The sequence below is a fragment of the Heterodontus francisci genome, chromosome 7 (genome assembly GCF_036365525.1).
Source record: "Heterodontus francisci isolate sHetFra1 chromosome 7, sHetFra1.hap1, whole genome shotgun sequence".
NCBI classification, from domain to species: domain Eukaryota; kingdom Metazoa; phylum Chordata; class Chondrichthyes; order Heterodontiformes; family Heterodontidae; genus Heterodontus; species Heterodontus francisci.
This window is the reverse complement of record NC_090377.1, coordinates 37,217,317-37,238,373: the sequence shown is the minus strand read 5'-3', so window position 1 is coordinate 37,238,373 and position 21,057 is coordinate 37,217,317. Positions and strand designations below refer to the sequence as shown.

Here is a 21,057-nt window from a genome sequence, read left to right as displayed (position 1 = left end):
TTTTTCCTGCCAACTACTAAGTCTCTTCGACTCGCCACAATTTAGCCCTGTCTTTATGGCTGCCCGCCAGCTCTGGCGAATGCTGGCAACTGACTCCCACGACTTGTGATCAATGTCACACGATTTCATGTCGCGTTTGCAGACGTCTTTATAACGGAGACATGGACGGCCGGTGGGTCTGATACCAGTGGCGAGCTCGCTGTACAATGTGTCTTTGGGGATCCTGCCATCTTCCATGCGGCTCACATGGCCAAGCCATCTCAAGCGCCGCTGACTCAGTAGTGTGTATAAGCTGGGGATGTTGGCCGCTTCAAGGACTTCTGTGTTGGAGATATAGTCCTGCCACCTGATGCCAAGTATTCTCCGAAGGCAGCGAAGATGGAATGAATTGAGACGTCGCTCTTGGCTGGCATACGTTGTCCAGGCCTCGCTGCCGTAGAGCAAGGTACTGAGGACACAGGCCTGATACACTCGGACTTTTGTGTTCCGTGTCAGTGCGCCATTTTCCCACACTCTCTTGGCCAGTCTGAACATAGCAGTGGAAGCCTTACCCATGCGCTTGTTGATAATAATTAATAATATCAGCAGAGAAAAAGCATTGGATAAACTTAAGGGACTACAATCCAACAAATCCCTAGGACCTGACAGCCGACATCCAAGGGTTCTAAAAGAGGTCGATGCAGAGGTAGTGGATGCGCGAATTATGATTTTCCAAAATTCCCTGATTCTAGAATGGTCCCAGCAGATTGGAAGTTAACAAATGTTACATCACTATTCAAGAAATGAGGGAGAGAGAAAACAGGGAACTACAGGCCAGTTAGCCTGACATCAGTCATCGGGAAAATACTGGAAGCTACTATTAAAGAAGGCTTAACAATGTATTTAGAAAATCATTGAGTGATCAGACAAAGTCAACATGGTTTTACAAAAAGGAAATCCTGTTTGACAAATTTACTAGAGTTTTTTGAGGATGTAACTAATAGGGCAGATAAAGAGGAGCCACAAGATGCAGTACACTTGGATTTCCAAAAGGCATTCCATAAGGTGCCACACAAAAGGTAAATACACAAGGTAAGGACACATGGAGTAGGGGTAATATTTTAGCATGGATAGAGGATTGGTTAACAGACAGAGAGCAGAGAGTAGGGATAAATGGGGCATTTTCAAATTGGCAGACTGTGACTAGTGGAGTGTCACAAAGATCAGTGCTAGGGCCTCAGCTATTTACAATCTATGTAAATGACTTAGACAAAGAGACTGAGAGTAATGTATCTAATGATAACGTAGCTGATGATACAAAGCTAGGTGGGAATGCAAGCTGTGAGCAGGACTCAAAGAGATATAGACAGATAAGTAAGTGGGCAACAAGTTGGCTGATGGAGTATAATGTAGGGAAGTGTGAGCTTACTCACTTTGGTAAGAATAGAAAAGCAGAATATTTTTTAAAAGGTGTGAAACTTGTAATTGTTGATGTTCAGAGGGACTTGGGTGTACTTGTACAAAGAACACATAAAGTTTTATTTTATTTATTTATTTTTATTTAGAGATACAGCACTGAAACAGGCCCTTCGGCCCACCGAGTCTGTGCTGACCAACAACCACGCATTTATACTAACCCTACAGTAATCCCATATTCCCTATCACCTACCTATACTAGGGGCAATTTACAACGGCCAATTTACCTATCATCTGCAAGTCTTTGGATGTGGGAGGAAACCGGAGCACCCGGCGAAAACCCACGCAGACACAGGGAGAACTTGCAAACTCTGCACAGGCAGTACCCAGAATCGAACCCGGGTCCCTGGAGCTGTGAGGTTGTGGTGCTAACCACTGCGCCACTGTGCTGCCCCAGCATCAGATACAGCAAGAAATTAAGAAGGCAAATGGCATGTAGGCCATTATTGCAAGGGGATAGGAGTACAAGCATACGGAAGTCTTGCTACAATTTGTACAGTGCTTTGGTGAGACCACACCAGGAATACTGTGTGCAGTTTTGGTCTCCACATTTAATGAAGAATATACTTGCCTTGAAGGTGGTATATCAAAGGTTCACTAGATTAGTTCCTGGGATGAGAGGATGTGACTGAGTAAACGGGGTCTATACTCTCTGGAGTTAAGAAAAATGAGAGGTGATCTCATTGAAACATACAAGATTCTGAAGGGGCTTGATAGGGTATACACTGAGAGATTGTTTCCCCTGGCTGGAGAATCTAGAACACAGGGGCACAGTCTCAGGATAAGGGGCAATCATTTAGGACTGAGATGTGGAGAAATTTCTTCACTCACAGTCTTGTGAATCTTTGTAATTCTCTACGCCAGAAGGTTGTGGATGCTCCATCATTAAATGTATTTGAGGCTGGGTTAGACAGATGTTTGATCTCTCAGGGAATCAAGTGACTTGGGGCGAGAAAATGGAGTGAGACCAAGGATCAACCATGATCATATTGAATGGCACAGTAGACGTGAGGGGCTGTAAGGTCTACTTATGCTCCTATTTCTTATGCTGTTATATTCCTTTGTTGCAATAATCACTTGCAACCAGAATGCTGCTCCCTGTACCAGTAGGGAGGTTGGTGTGTGTACCTTAAAGGCTGCCTGGTCTCATGGCAGAAACTCAGAGGTTCCCTTCAGAGTTCCCTATAGAACTTTCATCTTTGCAGGACCAAGGTGCCAAAGAGCCCAACACAAACCTTCAACCTGTCCCATAACCATCCCTAGACTTGAGAGGCCTGTGAGAAGGACCACCTCCATCTCAAGAAGTGCATACTTATATGTACCAGCCATTTACATCTCAGGCCCAAGACCTCAAGCAGCATATAGAAGAAATGTTCGAATAGGATACCAAAGAACTTGCATGGTCCCAAGAAGCATGCACAGTGGCAGAAGCAACTGATGATTTTGTAAATAATTGCAATAATCACTGGAATATTTAATGTAAAGATGAATGGTGTTTGATTCTCTTCCATGTCAATTGGGAACAGATGATAGATGATGTGTGATGTTGAGGTTGAGGTTCGGAATTAGCATGTGATAGTTGGCTCTGTGGAGCAAGGATTTCACAGAGCCTTTAGACACTTAGTGAAGGGAGCAGACATTTAATGAGCTGAGATATCCAAACAGTCCTTCTCCATTCATCTGTAAAGATCTGCCAAATTAATCTGTCTCTCAACTGTCTAGCAACCATCACCATCATGCCTCCTTCCTGTTCTTTTGTGGGTCAGGTGCACATCATCAGCAATATTATATTTTGGCTTCTGGCATCCTCTGACCCATCTACCGTCAGTCCATTCCTGATTGAATAGTTGTGAAACCCAAATACGCTATTGCAATTTGTGAAGTGATGCTCGCAACATGCTGCAAGCCAACCGCCCCCCCCCCCCCACCCCCCCGCCCCACAACCCCAGACTGATCCAGATACTGTAAATTTCCTTTGAGGCTTTCAATGGCTTGCTTAATTCTCATCTTTGTCTTCGTGTGTACATTATTGCTGTGGTCCTCTACAGCACTGACAGTCCTATGAAGAGATAGCCCTAGTTATACAACAGCTGGCCTAGTCCTGGCCTCTGCTGCTAAAATAGCGCTGTGATGCTGGACCGATGAAACAAATGCATCATGACAGTTCCTAGCATATCATGAATTCACATGCAAGAAGCTATGCCTGTCATTGCAAATGAGCCACATATTTAGGAAATAGATGCTGTTGTGATTCACAAACATTAGAGTTCACATTTGGGACATGCCATGCCACATAGCTGCAATCAATAGCTCTGACAACCTCAGGGAATCCAGTACTTCTCAAAATTGCAATGACCCTCTCAGTCATGTATGCAGAAGAAATGTCAAATTGTATAACTTGTATTGTCTTGGTAAAGAGAGTAACAGTGATTTGCCTTCAAAAGGAGTGCACATAAAATTAGCAAATCTGGCAAAAGTCCCCCATGGCTGTGGCATAAAAATTGAGAGCTGTGGCCACTTTTTGTGCCTCGGTGGGGATAATCCTTCCCATCTGGCCCTTTATTGCAGATTTGACTGTCACAATGAACAGAACTCCTGTGATGCTTCATGACTGAAGTATAGCGTCCTGTGACTGTTTACTATGTTTTATATTAAATCTGAAGCATTTGTGCAACCTTTACAATTATTTTTTGAAATACCTAATTGTTCATTATTATTAATACTCAGACTATAAAGGCTATTTAACATTATGGTAAAACTGGCTAAGAAGGAGGTTGTTGTCATGAAATTAACCAGTTTTTTTATTGTCAGGACAAAACAATCTACTTAAAATTAGTCACTCGAAAGGAATTTTAACTAACTTCACAGTGGTTGAATGCTGTTGTTACTGTAAATATTTAGCCTAAATGATTACCTACTTATTGTGTAATTTTGAGATATTATGGCATTGGAATAGTAATAATATTGAATATATAATGTTCATATTGCCTTTTTCCTCATCTGTGATTTGCTGATATGAATTACAGCAGCACATTATCACATCAATCTGCAGTACTCATTTATCACATGGCATTTTAATATATTCATGGCAAATATTGGTAAATACAAAAAGCCAACTATCTTAAAATCCTTACATTTCCTACATGTTCTGTGTTCTGAGATCACTGAGCCTATTGCAACTTGAAACCATCAGCATGAAACTGGAGAAGTATCCCTTTATTCCCTTTTAATCATACACATCCACTGTTTTATAATTTAATTTTCCATTAATTTACACTTGTAATTGGCAATTCTAATGTCAGTATTAAGTTTTCATGTAGTTTTAACATTACAGCCTGAAAGTTACTGATGTGTGTTATTTGGTGGTTAAATGTGGATTAACAAAGATTTTGGGGAAACACTCATCTGTCCTGAAATAATATGAGCTTCGATATGGAAAAGTAAACTGATCAGTGTACCACTGACAGCATTTAGGCAACTGGGTAGCAGAAAGTTGATATAACAGCCATCTAAACTGTTACATTTGCACAGAGGACAGCAAACCTGGGATCAGCACTTCTATTTTGCTGCAAAATGGAAGCTCCTTTGTGGAATCCACCTGCTTTGATGCTGAACAGTAGAGCTCCTAATCTGGGAAGTGTGAGAAGGGAGCTGTCCTGAAAGAGACAGATTGGCCCTTTCTCAAAAGCAGTTAATCCAGGAAAGCATTGCAAATTCGTTCGTTCATTGGTGTCATCTTCTTCCCAGAAGGATCTCCACCTCTATCTGTCCTGTGCTGTCCTTACACATTCTGCATAGCGCAACTGCATCCAGTCTATTTTATCTGTCATCCATTTTCTTCTCTGTCCCAATTTTGTTTCCTTTTCTTAGTAAGTTTTGGTTTTACTCTTGTTTTGCTGTGGTTTTTTGCTTTTGGCCAGCAGCTGTCCATCATTCATTCTACCATTCACAGGTCCTCAAGACATATCATTGCATTCTTTCTTTCTTTTTCTTTTGGGCCTCCTTATCTCGAGAGACAATGGATACGCGCCTGGAGGTGGTCAGTGGTTTGTGAAGCAGCGCCTGGAGTGGCTATAAAGGCCAATTCTGGAGTGACAGGCTCTTCCACAGGTGCTGCAGAGAAATTTGTTTGTTGGGGCTGTTGCACAGTTGGCTCTCCCCTTGCGCCTCTGTCTTTTTTCCTGCCAACTACTAAGTCTCTTCGACTCGCCACAATTTAGCCCTGTCTTTATGGATGCCCGCCAGCTCTGGCGAATGCTGGCAACTGACTCCCACGACTTGTGATCAATGTCACACGATTTCATGTCGCGTTTGCAGACGTCTTTATAACGGAGACATGGACGGCCGGTGGGTCTGATACCAGTGGCGAGCTCGCTGTACAATGTGTCTTTGGGGATCCTGCCATCTTCCATGCGGCTCACATGGCCAAGCCATCTCAAGCGCCGCTGACTCAGTAGTGTGTATAAGCTGGGGGTGTTGGCCGCTTCAAGGACTTCTGTGTTGGAGATATAGTCCTGCCACCTGATGCCAAGTATTCTCCGAAGGCAGCGAAGATGGAATGAATTGAGACGTCGCTCTTGGCTGGCATACGTTGTCCAGGCCTCGCTGCCGTAGAGCAAGGTACTGAGGACACAGGCCTGATACACTCGGACTTTTGTGTTCCGTGTCAGTGCGCCATTTTCCCACACTCTCTTGGCCAGTCTGGACATAGCAGTGGAAGCCTTACCCATGCGCTTGTTGATTTCTGCATCTAGAGACAGGTTACTGGTGATAGTTGAGCCTAGGTAGGTGAACTCTTGAACCACTTCCAGAGCGTGGTTGCCAATATTGATGGATGGAGCATTTCTGACATCCTGCCCCATGATGTTCGTTTTCTTGAGGCTGATGGTTAGGCCAAATTCATTGCAGGCAGACGCAAACCTGTCGATGAGACTCTGCAGGCATTCTTCAGTGTGAGATGTTAAAGCAGCATCGTCAGCAAAGAGGAGTTCTCTGATGAGGACTTTCCGTACTTTGGACTTCGCTCTTAGACGGGCAAGGTTGAACAACCTGCCCCCTGATCTTGTGTGGAGGAAAATTCCTTCTTCAGAGGATTTGAACGCATGTGAAAGCAGCAGGGAGAAGAAAATCCCAAAAAGTGTGGGTGCGAGAACACAGCCCTGTTTCACACCACTCAGGATAGGAAAGGGCTCTGATGAGGAGCCACCATGTTGAATTGTGCCTTTCATATTGTCATGGAATGAGGTGATGATACTTAGTAGCTTTGGTGGACATCCGATCTTTTCTTGTAGCCTGAAGAGACCACGTCTGCTGACGAGGTCAAAGGCTTTGGTGAGATCAATGAAAGCAATGTAGAGGGGCATCTGTTGTTCACGGCATTTCTCCTGTATCTGACGAAGGGAGAACAGCATGTCAATAGTCGATCTCTCTGCACGAAAGCCACACTGTGCCTCAGGGTAGACGCGCTCGGCCAGCTTCTGGAGCCTGTTCAGAGCGACTCGAGCAAAGACTTTCCCCACTATGCTGAGCAGGGAGATTCCACGGTAGTTGTTGCAGTCACCGCGGTCACCTTTGTTTTTATAGAGGGTGATGATGTTGGCATCGCGCATGTCCTGGGGTACTGCTCCCTCGTCCCAGCACAGGCATAGCAGTTCATGTAGTGCTGAGAGTATAGCAGGCTTGGCACTCTTGATTATTTCAGGGGTAATGCTGTCCTTCCCAGGGGCTTTTCCGCTGGCTAGGGAATCAATGGCATCACTGAGTTCCGATTTGGTTGGCTGTATTTCCAGCTCATCCATGACTGGTAGAGGCTGGGCTGCATTGAGGGCAGTCTCAGTGATATCATTGCATTACTTGTGCTATTACCACTCCTTTTGGCCCTGTGCCACCAACTCTTTTTGTCACTTAATGTCTCCTGTCTTCTGCTCAATCACAGACCTTCCCTTTTGTTCTTTTTCCACCCTCCCCATTTCATCCTTGTAAGACAACCTGTCAGTTGATTTACAATCACCTATTGCCAGACAAGTTGGATTGCAGCATTGAGAATTATGTGAAATTGAACATGTTCTCTAAAATCTAGACTACTTCTGTGTTTTCAGAACAAAATGCAAATAATAAAGAAAACAGAACAACATTGAGGCATCCCAGAAGTTTAAAAATATCTTGCGGGGAGTTTTATCCTGGTGGCGAGGGCCAATCAAGGCCCTTAAGAGGCCACTTAAGGGCCCTCGCCCACCTCCACGGGTATTTTATAGCTGCCAGCCTTTCCGCACCCCCGGTGGGGGCAGGGGGGGGGGTGCCATGGCAATCAGGCACAGGGTGCCCGATTGAGGGCCGCCCCCGCCTCCCAACCCACCCTCGGGACCCAAGACACCCCCCACCCCCCCACAATCCCCCCAAATGACCACTCCAGCCTCACCAAGGAAGGAACGATCCCCCAGTGAGGCATGCATAATTCCTCGGTCTTTGGCTTCGGCTGGGCTGCAGTCCCAGCAGTGGCCATCGCTGCAGGTGACACTGCTGGGACTAAGAGTTGCTGGCTCGCTGATTGGCCGGCAGCTCACTGAGGTGGGACCTCCTCCCTCAAGTGGGTGGAAGTCCCGCCTCAGGACAATTAAAGCCCGGGGACCCGTAAAATGCGGGACGGATCCCGGGCTAGGCGGAAGCGGGTTCGCCACCGACTTTCATGTCGGTAGCGAATTCCTGTCCGCCTAAGGTAAAATTCATCCCTATAACTCTTCATAATCATAAAGACCTTTAATCAGGTTACTTTCTTGGCAGTGGTTAAAAGGTCCTAGCTGTTCCCATATGTGTGACCCCCTCATCACTCGTAACATCCAAATGAATCTATACTGCACCTTTAACATCACTTTTATATTCTTCCTATAATGGGCTAACCAGAACTGTACACAATACTCCAACTGTGGCCTAAGTTCTTGTACATGTTCAACATTATCTTCTTTTTGTATTCTTTGCCTCTGAGTATAAAATCATATTTTTTACTTCCTTTATCTACTTTAGCTCTGGCTTTTGATGACCCTGATAGATGCTCTTCCATTTAAAGTAAAACAGTTTGTGTTTTTTCGTTCCTTATTCCTACTTGCAGATTATGTTACTTCACAAGTTCACATGGTATTCGCAGCAAATCTCAGTTCTTAATTCCAGCAAATAAAAGTGGCTCCAACAGAGACCCCTATGGAACATCAGTCACCACATCTTTTCATTCAAAAGAATGTTCTTTTGTGTCTCCAACCATATTTCTGTCCATCTGTCATTATCTTTGTCGTATGTCTTTTATTTTGTACCTTAACAAGCACTCATGAAAACCTTTATAAACCACACCCTCATCTTATTGTCATAGAGTCATTTACAGCACAGGAGGCCATTCGACCCATCGAGTCTATGCCGGTTCTTTGTAGAGCTATCCAGTCAGCCTCATTCCCCATAGTCCTGCAGGTTTATTTCCTTCAAGTGCTCATCCAATTTCCTTTTGAATTCATCGAATGTCTCTGCTTCCACAACCCTCATAGGCAGTAGGTTTCAGGTCATTACCACTCGCTGCATAAGAAGTTCTTCCCCACATCTCCCCTGCATCTCTGACCTATAATCTTCAATCAGTGTCCCAAAGAGTCTGTAAGATTGATTAAGCATTACCTGCGTTTTAGAAATACAATACTTTTCTGCCAGCAAGGAGCACTGATAAGGATTGCAGGTCAGAGAATCGGATCTCTAGTGTTTTATCTCGCTGTCGGACATGGCTACAACAGCAGATCAGAGATTAGGAATCCTGCAGCAAGTAACTCACTCCTGACTCCCCAAAGCCTGTCCACCATCTACAAGGCACAAGTCAGGAGTGTGATGGAATACTGTCCACTTGCCTGGATGGCTGCAGCTCCAACAACACTCAAGAAGCTTGACACCATCCAGGACAAAGCAGCCCGTTTGATTGGCACCCCATCCACAAACATTCACTCCCTTAACCACCGACGCACAGTGGCAGCAGTGTGTACTATCGACAAGATGCACTGCAGCAATGCACCAAGGCTCCTTAAACAGCACCTTCCAAACCCGTGACCTCTACCAACTAGAAGGACAAGGGCAGCAAATGCATGGGAACACCACACCTGCAAGTTCCCATCCAAGTCACACACCATCCTGACTTGGAACTATATCGCCGTTCCTTCACTGTCGCTGGGTCAAAATCCTGGAACTCCCTTCCTAACAGCATTGTGGCTGTACCTACCCCACATGGACTGCAGCGGTTCAAGGAGGCAGCTCACCACCACCTTCTGAAGGGCAATTAGGGATGGGCAATAAATGCTGGCCTAGCCAGTGACGCCCACATCCCATGAATGAATTAAAAAAAACTCTGTTCACCAGTGGCTTCACCACTGACCATGCAAGATCATTAAATGAACTGTATTTCCTCAACATCTGTCAATTATTTAATAGAAATTAAAAAGTAATGCAAAAGGTGCTCATCTCTTACCATTTTTGGCCTTGCAAATTTTGTTGTCTGGTTGCATCAAGTAACCTTCCACACAGCCACACATGTAGGACCCATTGTTGTTTGTGCATTTTTGACTACAAGTTCCATAAACACTGCATTCATCAAAATCTGAAAGAGGCAAGTGAGAAGCTGTTTTAATTCATACTGATAGTGCATATCATATGATCATGTCATGTAATCATATACAGAACAGGTAATGTGGTATGCCAGATGTGCTTCCAAATCATAGAACTCTTTTAAGTTCTTCAATGCCATTATTAAACTGACATAAACAATGAACTGACTGATTAGAAAATGACAGAACTATCTTGCTATTCTGACAGCTGCAAATCAGCACTGTCCCATGCAAACACACAACGAATGTTCCAAATCACAGGTTTTCAAATTGGGATTACTGATCCAAAGAGGGTCATCTGTGAAAGGATCCCAAGATCATTAGGATACTATACATTGTTGACTTATTGACCTATATCTGTTACTGTATACTAATAGTTGGAACAGAAAAGTTTAAGAACCACTGGTTTAGACAGCAGGAGCCTGAGACTTGGGTCTTGATTTTGAGGCCCCGCAGGGAGTGGAGGTTGGTGGGGGGGGCGGGGGGGGGGGGGGTGGTGGGGGTGGGGGAGTAGGTGGTGCGGGAACAAAGAAAAATAGTGGCACCGGCCAGCATGCCGGTTCCCTGGTTCCAACCCTCCACCGGGCCATTTTTGTGGAGGTGGGAGGGGTGGGAGCGGGCAGCAGGGATCCTGCCTGCACACAGGGGGCAGCCGCCCTGGCTTAAGAGCCTATTCAGGCCAATTCAAGGAGTCCAGTCGGCCTCCCAGTTCCTGCAAGTGGTGCGGGCCAGTTTAGCTGCTTGGAGGCGGCCTTCTGGCAGCAGGCTGGGAAGCCAGCACTCCAGGCAGGCCTAGAAGCCCTCACTGCCTGCCTAGGTGCTACAGCAGCTGAAATATCCCCTGTAAAGCGACCTCCCCCATCCCCACCCCTGACAGTGGTGGACTGGCTGCAAAACCCATTTTTTAAAAAATGTTTAAATGTAAAAAATGTGGAGAGAGGGTGCCTCCATTTTTTAACACCCTCTCCCATATAACCCTTCAATGTGGGCTGCTGCTCCTTTCAAGCTGGAGAACATCTGATAGTCCTCCAGTTTCGAGACCCTGCCTGCTGTCCTTAATTGGATGCCCTCTGCAATTAATTGGCCGCCCAGGGGAGTGACTGTTTTCCACATAGTGCGTTTGGTTTTTCGCTGTTTTACATGTGCCAAGTTCTAGTTACGTAAAAAGCAGGAATTTTCTGCTAACCATTAATATAGTGCAATAATTATTTTCCACCTAAAATTCCCAGAACTGCTAGCCGGGAGGTCCTTTCCACTTGGAAACTTATGAAGATGTTGCCCCTGACAAATATGAAATCTGCCACTTGGGGCTGAATTTTGTTCTGGCGAAGGGGGTCCTGACGGTGAGCTGGAAGATTGGGAAGAGGCCTTAGCCCTCTGTCTGACCCCTGATGCAATTCCATGGCAGGCAGGTAATTAACTGCCCATCATCGGGCACACCATCCCTTTAAGGGATGAGCTCCCGCCTCCAAGAGCTGCTGGTGGATTAGAAAGCTGGCAGCTCTGCAGGACCGGCAGTGCCACTGGGAGCATTGGTCACTGCTGGTACTGCAGGAGGCCCTGCAGCCCCAAGGACAGCGGAGACCCCAGGAGAGGTAAGTGGGATCAGGGTCATTCAGGCAGGCCCCAGCGACGGGGTGGGGTGTGGGGTTGGTGAGAGTGTGGGGAGGTCTTCCTGGGGAGTGGCAATCGCCGCTGAGGTGGACCTTCAGGGGCCCTGATTACCCACAAAAGAGGGACCAACCCCTGACTGTGCTATGGTAATTCCGCGTTTGTTTCCCTCTGTAGGAGTTTTCTCTTTCTCGAACTTTCTCGTAGTCTTGAGTCTTCAACCCAGGCATTAATTGTTGAGGCAATACTGGAAGCTGTGTTCTTAACTTCCTTCCCGCTAGTAATTCTGCTGGTGATAATCTGCGATAAACTAGGAGTGAAATAGGAAAATCTTGATTTTTCTTGAGTAAAGATTTTATGGCACTTACACCTTGTTCTGCCTCAGCATTGGACTGTGGATACCTCGGTGAGCTTGGAAAATGCTGAAAGCCCATCTTCACGGTAAACAGGGTAAAACATTCGTTCGCGAACTGTCGATCGTTGTCAGATATTTCATCCGGACTTCCATGTGTCACGAAGATGTCCTTAAGGATTCTGATAACTACCTCGGTGGTCGTAGATTGTCATGGTCAGACTTCTATCCGTCTCGAAATGTCGTCAATAATGAAGATATATGACTTCCCAGCAAACATGAATAAATCCATGCCTAGCCTTTGCCAAGGTCTAGTTGGAAATTGGGTAGTCAACAGTGGTTTGTGCTCTTCTGGCCTCTGTGTCTTGAATGTCTAACAGTTAATGATCATGGTCTCGATATCCTTAGATATCCCACGCCACCATACCGAAGATTGTCCCCTCGCTCTGCACTTGCTGATACTCAAATGGCCTTGATGTAATCAATCTAAGGTATCGGAACTCATTGAAGTAAGAATAACAATTCTGTCGTTGTAAACTGATAAGTCGGCAATGATGGTAAAGTATTTTCTATACTCATGGAACATCTTCATTGTTCTCCCTCCTAGACTTTCTTGTGGACACCCATATATACAACATTGTCTAATGCGAATGCACTCTTCGTCATTCTTCAGTGCTTGTTGTATTACTCGCAACTTCTGTGTGCCTGCAAGTATGACCTTACGTCACATACGAAATTCACGTCTTCCTGTGAAAGATGATCTATGGTTGCCCTCGATTACGCATCGGCTGATGATTGGAACTTCCCTTGGATGTATACAGCTTCATGTGTGTACCTCATTAATCTGAGAAGAAGCCTTTGTATACGTGGAGGCATTTTTGCTATTTCTTTTACGCCTAATAAAGAAACCAATGGCTTGTGGTCTGTCTCAATTACCACACATATTCCAATGATGTAGTCTGAAAATTTTTCACATGCCCATGTGACAGCTAGAGCTTCTTTTTCAATAACTGCATTGTGTGTCTCTGTATCTGACAGTGCTCTTGATGGATAGAATATGGGTCTATGGAAACTATCAGTTTGCTCCTGAAAAATAATTGTGCCCAAGCTGTTTGAAGAGGCATCTGTTGCTATCGTCATTGGCAGTGTAGGATTTTAGTGTGCCACCATGTCTGGAGAAATTAGCATCTTTTTAATTTTCTGCAACGCTTGTTCCTGGTGGGCATCTCAACACACTTGCTGGTTTCTTAGAAGTTGGCTTAGCGGATCAGTCAATTGTGCTAAGTGAGGTAAAGACTTTGCTCGTTGATTTAGCATTCCGAGCAATTTCTGGAGTCACTGAACTGTTGTAGGGATTGAAAATCTCTTCATGGTCCTGTTTTTCTGAGGATCTGCCATTATTCCTTCTCCGATCATATTGTGGCCCAAGAAACAAATTGAAGCCTTGGAAAATTCACACTTCTTGTTTAAAGTCAGTCCTGCTTCTTGAAGTCTCTGTAGAACCTCTCTGAATTTGTAGTCATATTTCTCCACTGACTTTCCGTGTATCAGAATATCAAAAATGTGGCATATCACTCCTGTGAGCCCTTCCAGGATATTGGACATGGATCATTGAAAAATCTCTGGTGGAGAGGTTATTTCGAATGGTAACCTATTAAAACAAATCTGCCCAAAAGGTGTTATGAATGTAGTCAATAACCTTGAGGTCTTATCCAGGGGTACATGCCAAAACTCACTATTTGCATCAAGTTTTGCAAACATGGTGCTCTGACAGAGTTTCAATAAACAGTCATTCACTGTAGACATTGGGTGAATCTCATACGCTTCTGCTTTGTTGAACTGTGTTAAGTCCACACATATTTGCAGAGTTCCATTTGGCTTCGGGACTGGAACCATGGCTGAACACCAGTCGGCTGGTTGTGTTACTGGAGAGCTTGTGTCTATTCTTGTCCTCTCCTCCAATTGTTCTTGGACTTTGGTATGAAGATACACACTGGTCTGGCCCCTTCCTTCAGAGTGATCCTGTACTCCATCTTTCGTTTTCTGAGCCTCGTGAACAGATTCTGGAATTCTGTTTGAAAGGAATTATTTACCTTTGTTTGCTTGACCTTGGCTACCTTTTTGATCAACTGCAGTTGTAAGCATGCATTCATGCTCAGTAAAGAAAATTCTTTATTGTATAAGATGTATCAGATCTCCACCAGTTGTCTTCCTTTACGCTGAAGAGTTGCTTGGAGTTTGCCTTTTACTTGCAGTTGTGTCCCACCTGGACCATGCAACTGTATATCTGTCGGTTGCAGGTAATGTCCCTTCACCCAAGGCTCTTGGTCAGACAATACCGTGATAGCAGCCCCTGTGTCAAGCTTAAAATTTGTGAGGAGTCCATTCACGTAGATGTCTGCTGTCCAGAAATGTTGGTCTGGATTAGTGATTTCTCCCAAGAACTCTCCTGGTTCTTTCTCTTTTGGATATTGCTGTACTTGATTCACTGCTGTTTGCGTGAAGGTCTTGTGCTTTGTACCTTTAAGCTAAGAAATTTTGTTGTGGCACATCTTCCCATAGTGCCCAGTTTTTCCATAATTAAAACACTCAGCTTTACTTGCTAGGCACTGCTCTGTCTGTGGTCTTGTTGGCTGCACAAGGTTAGCAAGGTTTTCCCATTTCATGCACCTTCTCTCCTGTATGTTTTTCTGTTCCTCAAAGTGTTTCCCTGGCTTTGGTTTAATCAGCTGTACGGGCATTGGACTCCTTCTCATCCATGGCTTGTCTTCAGCTTGTAGGATGCCCCTATTCTGTTTGCAAACTTCAGCCTGTCTTACAATTTGAATGGCCTTTTCCAGTATGTTCTTCCTTGGATTGCAATAGGTCTGACAAGGATTCATCCGCTCTGCTGATGACTATCCTGTCTCTGATTAGCTCTGCCTTTAATTCACCATATTTGCAACCACCTGCCAATCTATACAGATCATTAATATACGAGTCTACAGATTTACCAATCATCTGTGCCTGCTTGTTAAATTTGGCTCTTTCCAAGATTTTATTGGTACAGAGATTAAAATATTTATCAAAGGCTTGGAGCACCTCTTTGAATTTATCGGTAACTTCATTGATTCCTTGTCAGACAATTACATCCTTCGCAATCGTCCCTACTAAATATAGAAGGGTATTCATTTGCTCCACTTCAGATTTTGTATGGAGTTGCGAAGCGATTCCAAACCGTAGGAACCTTTATCTCCCTGATAGCCAATTTTGAATCTGATTGGTTCCCTTGATTCTGGAAACTCTCAGGCATTCCCAATTTTGGATTGATAGTGCTTTCTTAATAGACTTTTTAGGGTGTTCTGCTTTCTTTAAGAAATTCACTTTGTTTTTTTTTTCAGGCTTGCTTGCCTTAATGGAGGTGTCCCAGCTGTTTTCGAGAGTTCCCTGCTGTTTGAATAGGTTTTTTAGGGTTTTCCCCTTTGTCTGAGAAATTCATTGTGTCTTTTCAGGCTTGCTTGCCTTAATGGGGGCATCTCTGCTGTTTTCAGGGGTTTACCATGCTTTTCAGGAGTTCCCACATTTTCAGAAGTTTCCCCTCTTCACCCTCACGTTCAGCCTGAGTGAAGGATTGAGTTTTTCCATATTTTTTTCTCTTCCCAAACATGATGCCTTTAGAAAATTACTGCCGGCTTTTCAAGGGCTTTTAAAGCTGTATTCTCCTTTCAGGCCACCAGGCTTATGTTCTGTGGTGCTGCCTCTATTTCCGTGCTCCAACCCATCACAATTGCGGAGCACTTCACAGCCTCTTCTTCAGGTAAGTAGTTTTCTTACTGTACTGGCCAGTATGTATCTTTAAATTTCTCTGTTGTTCTCCTGGTGTTTCTCCCAAAGGTAAGGAGATCTTTAAATTCTTCTGGTCGCTTTCAGTCTGCCACCATGTTTGGTTTAGTTGTATTTGTAGTGGTAGTGTTGTAAGGCATTCTAGAGAAAGTCCTAGATTCCAGGTTCCAAGGTTAACTAACAACTCTTTATTATCTATAGTTACTATATACACTCTCCGCAAGCCACCTAAGTTAGCATCCTTCGTGCTGCTATATCTTCTTGAAGGCCGGCTTGGGTCTGTAAATGAAACCCGACCTGAGCCCGACAGAACCACATCCGACCCCAGCCCGACCCGGCCCGAGTCCTTTCATTTTTTCCCGTGCCCGGCCCGACCATCAGTTAACCTAACTTCTGTTTATCGCTTTGTTACTTATTTCCATAAGCTTAAAAAAACTGTAACTAAATAACCTTTCTAGTTCAAAATGTACATTAACATTGGAGCCACTTACCGGAGGTGGTGATAAAGTGTGTCTGACCTGGCCCGATCTGACCCGAGCCCGAATACTGGACCCGGAAGAGCGACCTGACTCGAACCCGACACATTTCGTCCGGTCCCGTCGGGTTTGGGTTGGGTAGCCATGATCTATACCTTCTTCTTCTCAAGCCTATCTCATGTGACTGTTACATGATTACTCATACAGTGGAAGAGATCTCTCTCAGTGTGTTTGGTATTAAACCTTTACAACCTTATACTACATGCCCACCTCTGTTCCCATCCCTGGGGGGCCCATAAAATTCAACCTTTGCTTTATGCAGCTGTGTACAACAGACTAGCAGATTTACTGGTTTTGAGAGAAATGAAAGAAACCTATAGCATAAAAAGCTAATGCCATTGTCACCTGTACAGCTACGGGTAGCACATATCAATTTTTGAGGTCATCTGAAAATTTCTATGGGAAATTATACCTTCACAACTTTTCCCATCTTGCGCTACTTTAAAACCATCACTGCAGTAGCAAGTTGTACCATTTCTTGTGATTGCACATCGATACTGACAACCGGCCTGGTTACAAGTAGGTGAAAATTCTGAAAGAAAGCAGATAAAAGTTTGCATACATAAGCTTTTTCCTGTCAAACAAATAAGTATGGATGCTTTTATAGTAGGAAGAGTTAAGACTTGTGAACTCCAAAAGGATTATATCCAAGTTGATTTGCATCTATATCATTGTTGAATGCTTCATATCCTTTTATTCTCAGCTATATCATCAGTAAGATTAGAGATCCTTACTGTTCACCTATAGCAGCAAGCAACAAGAATAACCATCTTGCATTTTTCCAAGAAATCTATACAGCCATTCCCACTGTAACTTCTCATGTGGTTGCACATAATAACAATAAAAGATTAAGCTTAGTCCTTGGTCCTTGACTGTTTCAACTATCGAGGCTCTGTCTTTCCATTTGCCACAACATTTTTGCAGCTGGTGATTTGCCCAACCGAACCCTCACTTCCATTTTTGAAACCCTAGTCCCCAATAAAAAGAGTAGTTTGTCTCACCTTGGCCATTTCCCTTGGTATGGCCATCATTTCCACTCCATTAAGTCCAAGGGACACAGACCTCAAAGGATATGGTGGACAACTGGTTTAACCATCCACCACCAGATCTGACTGGACAAGTTAAAACACATATTGGGTACCGCTCTCATCTGCTAAAACTGCTCACTACTCCAGGATTATCCAGGAATGCAAAGATAACCCCAGTCTTCTTTTTTCTACTGCAGCCATCTTCTTAAACCCCTCTCCCATGTCCCCTCCACCCTCACTTCAAACAATAAGTGCAAGAAGCTCATAGACTTCTTTGTCACTGAGATCGAAAAAATCCGATCAGTTGACTCTGTCAGGCTTCTCCCTTCCACGAGCTCACCTGGCCAAACTTCCTATAATGCTCCCTCCTACCCGAGCCCTGAACTCACATCTTTCCTCTAGTTACTGTCCTATCTCTCCTCATGCCTGTCTGAGTTTATCTTATCCATGAAACCCACTTTCTGTTCCCTCGATCTTAATCCCTCTAAACTGATCACCCAACCTCCCCTCCTGGTCCCCATGTTAGCCAATTTTTAAAAATGTATTCTTTCATGGGAATTAAGCATTGCTGACAAGGCCAGCATTTGTTGCTCATTCCTAATTGTCCTATTGTAAACAGTTCTCTCTCTTTAGTAGCATGAAGTTCAGCTCAGCTGTGAGATAGAGTGCTTTACTCAGGAATTTGGTAAATGTGGGAATTTGGTGCAGTGAGGTGCTGTTCTGGTCTTTTACAGAGTTATACAAGAGAGGAAGCCGGAGACAGGGAGACCTGACGGCGGAAGCCCAAAGGCATTAATTAGGTGAGCAGGTAGTGGATTGGTTGGTGAATTTTAGGTTTTTTTTCCTCCTTTCGAAACTGGGGCAGTAGTCTAACCTGTACTGGGAAGAGAAAAGTATTGTAATAAATTTGCAGCTTAACTAGTTTAAAAGATAAATATAACTACAAATTATCATTCAGTGATATTTCTAAATTTAAAACCTGATTGGTTAAATAAAACATAATAAAGATGGCAGAGCAGGTGATGTGTTGCAGCTGTAGTATGTGAGAGCTGGTGGACACCAGTGTGATCCACAGCAACCGCATCTGCAGTAAGTGTCTGCAGCTCAAGGAACTTTGGCTCAGAACTGATGAGATGAAGTCTGAGATTCAGACACTGTAATGCATCAAGGAGAGGGAAATTTAACTGGATACTTAGTTTCAGGAGGCAGTCACACCCCTTAGGCTAAGAACTTCAGGTTTGGTCCGTTCTCAGAGAAAGGAGGATGTGACTATGAGTGAAGCACGTATGGGGATCCAGAAGGTAGCAATGGAGGACTCTCAGCCTTTGCACTTGTCCAACAGGTTCGAGGTTCTGGCAGCTTGCGTGGATGAGAAACGGGACTGCAGGGAGGATGAGCAAATGGACCACAGCACCATGGTGCAGGGGGCCATTCAAGTGGGGCGAGTAAAAAAGGAATATTGTAGTAGCAGTCAGGGCAGTATAGTTAGGGGATAGATACTATTCTCTGCAGCCAAAAGTTTGAGTCCCAAAGGCTGTGCTGCCTGCCCAATGCCAGAGTTAAGGACATCTCCTTGGGGCTGGAGAGGAACTTGGAGTGGGAGGGGAAGGACCCAGTTGTGTTGGCCATGTGGGTACCAACAACATAGGTAGGACTAAGGAATAGTTTCTGCTGAGGGACTATGAGCAGCGAGAGGCTAAATTAAAAAGCAGAACCACAAAACTCATAATCTCTGGATGACTACCTGAGCCACAGCAAATTGGCATAGAGTAAATAAGATCAGAGAGTTGAATGCGTGGCTCAAAGGTTGACATGGGAGAAATGCGTTTCAATTCATGGGGTACTGGCACCAGCACTGGGAAAGAAGGAGCTATACCATTGGAATGGCCTTCACCTGAACCACGCTGGGACCAGAGTCCTGGCGGGGGAAATTGTATAACTAGGGCTGTAGAGAAGCTTTAAACTCAATGGTCGGGGGAGAGGGGAGGGTTTATGTGAGGGAAATTTTAGAAAGTTTATGAGAAAGGACAAGGCAATATTGTAAGGTAGCAACACGGGTATGATAACCAGAGTAAGACAGAAAGGGACAGAGTGTAAAAATATAAGAATGCACGAGCAAATAATGCCAGCAAATAAGGAAAATTGGAAAAAAGACAGAATTAAAAGCTCTTTATCTGAATGCGTGCAGCATTTGTAACAAGATGGATGAATTGATAGCACAAATCAAAATAAACAGGTATGATATGATAACCATTACAGAAACATGGTTGCAAGGTGACCAAGGCTGGCAACTAAATATTCAACGGTATCTGACATTTTGGAAGGATAGGAAGAAAGGAAAAGGAGGTGGGGTACCTCTGTTAATAAAGGATGAGCACAGTGCAGTGGTGAGAAATGATCTTGGCATAGAAGATCAATATGTAGAATCAGTTTGGGTGGAGCTAAGAAATAGCAAAGGAAAGAAGTCACTTGTGAGAGCAGTTTATAGACCCCCTAACAGTGCCTACACTGTGGGACATAGTATAAATCAAGAAATCATGGGGGTTTGCAGCAAAGGTACTGTAATAATCATGTGATTTTAATCTTCATTTCGATTGGACAAATCAAATTGACAAAGATAGCCTGGAGGATGAGTTCATAGATTAAATTAGGGACAGTTTCTTAGAACAATATGTTGTGGAACCAATCTGGGAACATGCTATTTTAGATCCGGTAATGTGTAATGAGACAGGATTAATTAATGATCTCATAGTCAAGGATCCTCTAGGTAAGAGAAATCATACATGATAGAATTTCACATTCAGTTTGAGGGTGAGAAATTTGGGTCTGAAACTAGTGTGTCTTAAACTTAAATAAAGACAATTACAAGGGTATGAAGATAGAGTTGGCTGAAGTGGACTGGGAAAATAAGGTAAAAGGTAAGACAGTAGAGAAGCAGGGGCAGACATTTAAGAAAATAGCCACCATACATTCTGCCCCTTCAGCCAAGTCATTGATATAGATTGTAAATAGTTGAGGCCCCAGCACTGATCCATGTGGTACTTCACTAGTTACAGCTTGCCAACCCAAAAATGACACATTTATGCCTACTCTCTGTTTCCTGTTAGCTTACCAATCCTCGATCCATGCTAATATGTTACCTCCTATACCATAGATTCTTATTTTGTTTAGTAACCTTTGATGTGGCACCTTGTCAATTGCCTTCTGGAAATCCAAGTACACCACATTCACAGGTTCCCTTTTCTCCACATTGGTTGTTACTTCCTCAAAGAACTCTAATAAATTAGTCAAATACAATTTCCCTTTCACAAAACCATGTTGGCTGTGCCTGATTACATTGAGATTTTCTAAATGATCTGCTATAACCTCCTTAATAACAGATTTCAGCATTTTCCCTATGAAAGATGTTAAGCTAATCGGCCTGTAGTTTCCTGTTTTCTGTCCTCCTTTCTTGAATAGTGGACTGGGAAAATAAGGTAGTAAATCAGTTCCAATCTGATGGGACCTTTCCAGAATATAGGGATTTTTGGAAAATTAAAACCAATGCATCCACTATCTCAGCAGCCACTTCTTTTAAGACCCTAGGATGAAGTCCATCAGGACCTGGGGACTTGTCAGCTTTCAGTTTT

At 44.0% G+C, this 21,057-nt stretch overlaps 1 protein-coding gene across 4 annotated transcripts in view; it reads right to left on the bottom strand.

The window, feature by feature from the left end:
* Positions 1-21,057, bottom strand: part of LOC137371926 (low-density lipoprotein receptor-related protein 1-like) — a 1,827,029-nt gene that overhangs the window by 1,334,277 nt on the left and 471,695 nt on the right. For all 4 annotated transcript variants that reach the window (XM_068035008.1, XM_068035009.1, XM_068035010.1 and 1 more), the window contains exons 4-5: positions 16,813-16,932; positions 9,944-10,072 (exon numbers count right to left, since the gene is read on the bottom strand). In XM_068035008.1, coding sequence (XP_067891109.1) covers positions 9,944-10,072; positions 16,813-16,932 — 249 coding nt within the window. The remainder of the gene's footprint in view (positions 1-9,943; positions 10,073-16,812; positions 16,933-21,057) is intronic.